The following is a 7,537-nucleotide window of genomic DNA, read 5'->3' as shown; positions in this document are numbered from 1 at the left end:
CTGTCTTGATCCTTCTCTACCTCTCTGGCCCTCTCTCTCTCCCCCACTCTCCCTCTCCTGTTCCCAGTCTCCGATTCCCTCCCCCCCCCTTCTCTCTCCCTCTCTCTCCCTCTCCCTCTCTCTCTCTCCCTCTCTCTCTCTCCCTCTCTCTCCCTCTCTCTCTCTCTCTCTCTCTCTCTCTCTCTCTCTCTCTCTCTCTCTCTCTCTCTCTCTCTCCAAAGCTAGAAGATGGGATTCAGCAAGTGATTTTCCTTTATTCTCCTCCCCTCAATCTCTTGATCACTTTAATTTTTTGCAAGGCTGCTTCACCAGACCGAGAGAGGAGAGATAGAGAGAACAGAGTGTGTGTGTGTGTGTGTGTGTGTAGGTGTGAGTGTGTGTGTAAAGGTGTGTGTGTGTGTCTGAGATGTTTGCGTCTGCATGTGTGTCTGAGAGAGGGAGAGGGAGAGAGTGTGCATGAGAGAGAAGGTGTGTGTGTGTTGAGGTTTTATCAGCGCGAGGCCTGAGGTATGTGTGCGGGTGGCGGGCGGCAGGCTAAACCCGTAGAGATTAGTGGAAAAATGCCTGGCGATGCACTAAGGGGCTTACGGCAGCGCTTGTATTAGTTCAGGTGAAAAGAGTATTGCTTTTACATAAAACTGGACAAATCCCAGCACAATGCCTTCCACCGCCGGGACACAATGGAGTCCACTATCTCTGGACTTCACCTCCGCCACGCTAGCCCCGTCCCCACCCAGGGCCAAGACGGCCAGGGGGCCACGGCCACGGAGTGCAGGCAGAGGAGCTCAATCCCGCACCATCTAAATACAGTTACGACCGCACACACACGCGCACACACACACACACAGATGCGCGCGCACACGCACACACACACACACGCGCACGCACGTACGCACGCACACGTACACGTACACACACGCGCACGCACGCACGCACGCACGCACACACACACACACGCTGCATTCCTCTAGTACAGAAGAGGTAGAGATTACAGCAGGTGGAGAGAGAGGGACTGAGACAATGAGAGAGATGGAGAGAGAGAGAGAGAGAGAGAGAGAGAGAGAGATGAGGGGCGGGGGGCAGAGAGAGAGTGAGAGAGAGAGAGAGATGGCAGGAGAGAGTGTTAGGGAAATGAAAAAGGAGGAGATTAGTGGGCAAGAGAGGAACGGAGGAAAGTGGCTGAATGAAAGAAGGGACAGGTGGAACACAAATGAGAAATGGGACGACAAGAAAGATCTAGAACTGAGAACATCTGTAACAAAAAAGAAAAAAGGCACTTCAGCTAAGATTTGGCATTTTGTCCAACACTGAAATTAGACACCTGAGATATGAATGGAAGGAGCAGAGAGAGAACCACTGCCCCCTCTGTCCACTGTTACACACACACACACACACACTCTCACACACACACACACACACACATGCACGTGCACACATACACATATCTACACACACACACACACACACACACACACACACACACACACACTCACAACCCAGGAGCAGAGAGAGAACCACTGCCCCCTCTGTCCACTGTTACAGACACACGCACACACACACACATGCACGTGCACACATACACATATCTACACACACACACATATCTACACACACACACACACACTCACACTCATAACCCAGGAGCAGAGAGAGAACTACTGCCCCCTCTGTCCACTGTTACACACTCTCTCTCACACACACACGCACACACACTTACAACTCAGGAGCAGAGAGAGAACCACTGCCCCCTCTGTTCACTGTGACACACACACAAACACAAACACACACGCACGTGCACACATACACATATCTACACACACACACACTCACAACCCAGGAGCAGAGAGAGAGGCACTGCTCCCTCTGTCCACTGTTACACACACTCACACACACACTCACACACACACACACATACACACACACACCGACAACCCAGGAGCACAGAGAGTGCAACTGCCCCCACACTCACACTCACACATACACATATACACCGCGCACACACACAGACACTCACACACCTTTTCCCCATGTGGGTGTGTGGCCCTGCATCTATCTGCCCCCCGAGGGGTACTTCTGCTGGCCTGATTGTTGCCCTGGGGCACTGCTGCCTATTACTGAGGTGCCATTCCATTCCATTCCATCTCAGAGATGGCCTGCCCTAGTTCTAAACGTTCATTTCAAAATTGCTCCAAGCTGAGTCACCTAGACACACACACGCACACACACATAAACAAACACACACATACACATGAGCGTACACACACACACACACACACACACACACACGGGTCAGAAGCAGACTAGTGGAGTGACCTGCTCTTCGTGGCTCGTTATCGCTCTACTTCCTTCTCTTGTCCTCTTTGTTCACTTCCTTTTGCGGCCCTGCTCTCACACACACACACACACACACACACACACACACACACACACTGACAACCCTTCCTTTTTGCTGCCCCGCTCACAAAAGCCAACTCCTCATATGCTCCTTTTTTGGGGGTGTTTGTATTGTCCCCTCCCTGTATTACATCTTATTACCTTCCCTGACAATCGGGCGCTGAGACGAGACGAGACGAGATGAGACGAGACTACGAGAGCAGACAGTGAAAGCCGTCGTCGCCGTCGTCCCCTTCCCTATCGCCGTCTCTCTTGGAGCGCGTGACCCTTTAAACGGGCCACTTTGGTCAAAAGGCCACCAAGTTAGCGCTTCCTTACATCCATTTGGGACACGCTTAATCAATTTGGATCCTCCCGCTCCCCTCTCTCTCGTCCGCCTCCTCCTTCTCCTTCATCACTGTGTGTGTGTGTGTGTGTGTGTGTGTGTGTGTGTGTGTGTGTGTGTGCGTGCGTGTGCGTGCGTGCGTGCGTCGGGGCTTTTGAGGGAGTGTCGGCCGGCTCATCGCGATACGCCACGGGGTTAAGTAGGATGTCACACTTTTTCCCTTTTTCTCCCTCGTCTTTTTCATTCTTCATCTTTTTTTTTTATCGTTTATTTATTTATTTTTTTGGATAACCGTCATTGTCACGGCGATCCCCGGTGCGTCCCTCAGCCACTTAAAGGCTAATTAGCATTAAGCAGATAGTGCTATCTGAATGCGTTTCCACGGTGACCCTGAACACCGTAAGACACACACACACACACACACATGCACACGCACACACACACACCCTCCACCTTGCCTGTCTGAGTCTTATCAAGAAGGTGCATGTCCTCCTACAGGAAGGGTGTGTGTGTTCATGTCAGTGTGTGAAGGAGAGCGAGAATATGTGCGCTCATACATGTTTCTGTGGAGATCTGTGTGTATAAATGCGTGCACGTGCTTGCATGTGTTTGTAAGAGTATGAGTGTGTGTGTGTGTGTGTGTGTGTGTGTGTGTGTGTGTGTGTGTGTGTGTAGGAGGATGTAGAGGGTGCAGTCGTCTTCCTCCACCCTTGTTGAGTGATTTACTGTGAGTAGGAGTAACACTGACTGTGTGTGTGTGTGTGTGTGTGTGTGTGTGTGTGTGTGTGTGTGTGTGTGTGTGTGTGATTAAACACTGATTCCTTCTCTCCTACATGGAGTTGGTCCAGGGTGGGGGTGTGTGTGATTAAACACTGATTCTTTCTCTCCTACATGGAGTTGGTCCAGGACCCCTCTTACATCTCCACCAGAGCCCCTTTCGCCTTAACTTATCACTCCGACAGACGATAAACAAGCCTAAACAAATCAAAACAAATCCCCCACCTGCACCTGCCTGCCCACCTGCCTGCCGTCGCCTCCCGCTTCCCCACCACACACACACACACACACACACACACACACACACACACACACACACACTCCAGCAGGCTTACCGCTAACTAAATACCATCAGCGCTGCGCTAACGCTACCTCCACAGATTTCGCGCCTTCACTACGTCGTTTTTCAAATGTCGTTTAGCGAAACCGTAACCGCGGTAACTGCTCCTGAGCGCACAGACTCGTGGCGTCGCTGAGTAGCATCTTTGTTGGCCCACCTTCGGAAAGAAATAATAAACCTGTGTGTGTGTCTTTATCTCTGTGTCTCTCTTTCTCTCTCTCCCTCTCCGATGCCTTCCTGAGTTCCAGGCGTGAGGTTCTATCTCTTTACGGAACTTTTGCCGCCTTCCATTGCATGTGTGCTTACCAGGTAGCGCCATCAGCTTGGCGAACGCACTGATCTGTGTGTGTGTGTGTGTGTGTGTGTGTGTGTGTGTGTTTACACCCCTGAAAGCAGCGCCACACTCGGCAATCGATATGAGCGAGTGACTAACCACTCCATCTTCATTGTGTCACTTCCTGTTGTTGATCCCCCCCCCCCTTTATCTGTTTTGTTTTATACTCATCACACACACACACACATGCATTTGTGTGTCGATGCCTTTATGCATATATGCAAATGTACTGACTAACAGGGTTACTCGCAGTTGGTTTCAGGAGGAAGCAAGCGAGAGGGGGGGGGGGGGGGTGATGCAACTTGCCAGACATTTGCAGTCTCTTTTTTTCTGCTGAGCTATACACTTTTGCTTTTTAGGGCGTGCTGGGGAAAAAAAACAGCTCAGAGAAGAGAGAGAAAAAGGGAGAAACAAGGGGAAGGGGAGAGGAGGAGAGGAATGGGGGGGGGGGGGGGGGGGGGGGCTAGTATTCAAATCCACAAAGGTTTTGTAATAAATGCATCGGCGACAATACAAACAAAAACATTAGAGGGAGAAAAGACGTGTTTCTGTGTTAAACAATTAGTGCTGCAGAATTATAGGGGATCGCGCGCTAACAAAGCCCCGCGATCGGCAGGGGTGCACCCCAGACACAAAGACAACACACACACTGTACACACACACACACACACACACACACACACACACACACACACACACACAAAGACTGCTGCACTAAGCTCCTGCACATCTACTCGTACGCGTGCACACACACACACACACACACACACACACACACACACACACACACACACACTAAGCGCGAGTGCAACAGCGCTTTTGAGTTCCAATCCTCTCCCACCATCTTTAAATCTCATCTCTGTGTTTCCCCTCCACGTTTGCCGTGCCATCTCTTCTCCCACCTTCTCCTTCCTGCTCCACTCTTTCGCTGAGCCATCTGTGCTGCTATCGCTCATTCGCTCTCCTCTCTCTCTCTCATCTCTCTATCCCCCTTTCTCTCGATCCCTCTTTATCTCTCCCGTGCTCCATCGCTCCTTTGTTCCTGACCAACATAGGCAACAGTTCAAGTGCTTTGTTTGTGTCTGTGTGTGTGTGTGTGTGTGTGTGTGTGTGTGTGTGTGTGTGTGTGTGTGTCTGTGTGTGTGTTGGGGGGGGAAGCACATTAAAATCTCTTTACTTTATATCACAGTCACACTATACACTCTATACAATCACTATATACACACTCTACACATCTCTCTCTCTCTCTCTCTCTCGCTCTCTCTCTCTCTCTCTCTCTGTCTCTCTCTCTCTCTCTCTCTCTCTCTCTCTCTCTCTCTCTCTCTGTCTCTCTCTCTGTCTCTCTCTCTGTCTCTCTCTCTCTCTCACACTCTCTCTCTCTCTCTGTCTGTGTATGGTATGCATGTTGCTTGTAATGTGTATCTGTAGGTTTAATTGTAAGTGCAGTATGTACATTTGTTTTATTTGGGGGTTTTATGAACTAACTTTAACAAAGTAACTGGAAATAAAGTCACCTGAGGTGAGTGTTACAATAAAATAATGTCTCTTTTTCTCTCTCTTTCTTTCTCTCTCTCTTTCCCTCTCTCTCTCTCTCTCCCCCCTCTCTCTCTCTGTCAGGTGAAGGCGGCTGATCCTCCACTTTTCCTCTCCTCACCGGTCATCCCGAGGCTAACGCTCAGAGTTGGATCTGGACAAGACAAGATGTGAGTACACACACACACACACACACACACACACACACACACACACACACACACACACACACACACACACACACACAATCTTACTCACAAACAAGTTGTAAGTATGGCCACACACACACACACACACACACACACACACACACACACACACACACACACTCTCTCACACATACAATATGTGAGTATGGGCACATGTGCATATGGGCTACAGATGTGCACACACACGCAGACACACACACACACACACTTTCATACACAAACACATGAGTTTGTCATTAACAACTCACAGTATTAAGACTGATATCTCAACGAAGAGGCAAAACTCAGATTTATGTCATACTATAAAAAACATGATCCACACTATACAGTATCGTTGCCAAGTATGTTAAACATATCAATTATCAAGCTTGTTTACTTTTATTAGTGCTGTTTGCAAGGCAAGTCTGTTGTCTTTTAGATTAGTTAGCATGCTAGCTCTAGCTACAGTAGTCCTAATAATGTGCATCTTCATGATAATGCTAATTGTGGATCTCTTGCTGTAGTATTGCTGTAGTATTTCAGAAGTGCTTCATGTGCAGGGGCTTTGAGTAGAGGCAGGGAAATGAAAACATGAATTCCCCTGGGGATCAATAAAGTATCTATCTATCTATCTATCTAAATCCACACGCAGCCTACAGCTGTCTCCCTGACACCGCTCTGCATCCAGGAGGCAAACACTGGCCAACACTTCCACTTCACAACATCATGGGCGTGTGTGTGTGTGTGTGTGTGCACCTTTATGTGTGTGAAAGAGTGTCAGCGCATCTGTAAATGTACAAAGGTGTGTGTGCCTGAGTGTGCCTTTATGTGTGTGAAAGAGTGTCAGCGCATGTGTGCGCATCTGTAAATGTACAAAGGTGTGTGTGTGTGCCTGTGTGTGCCTTTATTTGTGTGAAAGAGTGTCAGCGCATGCGTGCGCATCTGTAAGTGTATAAAGGTGTGTGTGTGTGTGTGTGTGTGTGTGTGTGTGTGTGTATGCGCATGTGTGTGTGAATGTGAAGAGCAAGAGTAGGCTCAGGAAGTATGTGCTGGCTACTACAGCAAGGACAGCATAGAAGTGAATGTGTAGAGGTGGCCCTCTCTCTCTTTCTCTCTCTTTCTCTTCTCTCTCTTCCTTTCTCTCTCGCTCTCTCTCTCTCTCTCTCTCTCTCTCTCCATCTCTCTTTCGCTCTCTTTCTCTCTCTCTCTCCCTCTCTCTCTCTCTGTGTGAGAGTAAGTTTTGTTAATGGATGGAAGCCTTCTTATGTACTTGAGAGGGCGTATTTATCTCTGTATGTATGTGTGAGAGAGACTGTGTGCACTTCTATGCTTGCTTGCTTGCTTCAGTGTGTGTGTGTGTGTGTGTGTGTGTGTGTGTGTGTGTGTGTGTGTGTGTGTGTGTGTGTGTGTGTGTGTGTGTGTGTGTGTGATTGGGTGTATCAGTCTCACTCCCTCTCTGTGTGGTCATTCTGAGGCAGGTGTGTATTTCAGTCCTCTGACGCCAGACACCCCTGATGTGTCACATGACCTCTCTGTCTGTGTGTGCGTGTGTGTGTGTGTGTGTAGATGCGTGTGTGCGTGCTTGGGGCACGTTTAAAGGAGTGGGGGGGGGGGCTAAGGTGCTATAAGGATCTCTACCTACAAAG

General features: G+C 49.2%; 1 protein-coding gene across 2 annotated transcripts in view; it reads left to right on the top strand.

Annotated features, from left to right (window-relative positions):
* taf3 (TAF3 RNA polymerase II, TATA box binding protein (TBP)-associated facto) overlaps positions 1-7,537 on the top strand; it is a 66,774-nt gene that overhangs the window by 53,314 nt on the left and 5,923 nt on the right. The window contains exon 4 of one of the 2 annotated variants that reach the window (XM_042078703.1): positions 5,788-5,873. In XM_042078703.1, coding sequence (XP_041934637.1) covers positions 5,788-5,873 — 86 coding nt within the window. Of the gene's footprint in view, positions 1-441; positions 456-5,787; positions 5,874-7,537 lie in introns of those variants that run through there. The other variant, XM_042078705.1, reaches the window with a different exon arrangement.

This window comes from Alosa sapidissima, chromosome 22 (assembly GCF_018492685.1).
Source record: "Alosa sapidissima isolate fAloSap1 chromosome 22, fAloSap1.pri, whole genome shotgun sequence".
Classification (NCBI taxonomy): Eukaryota; Metazoa; Chordata; class Actinopteri; order Clupeiformes; family Clupeidae; genus Alosa; species Alosa sapidissima.
Note: the sequence above shows the minus strand (reverse complement) of the source record. Positions and strands in the feature narration are given on the sequence as shown.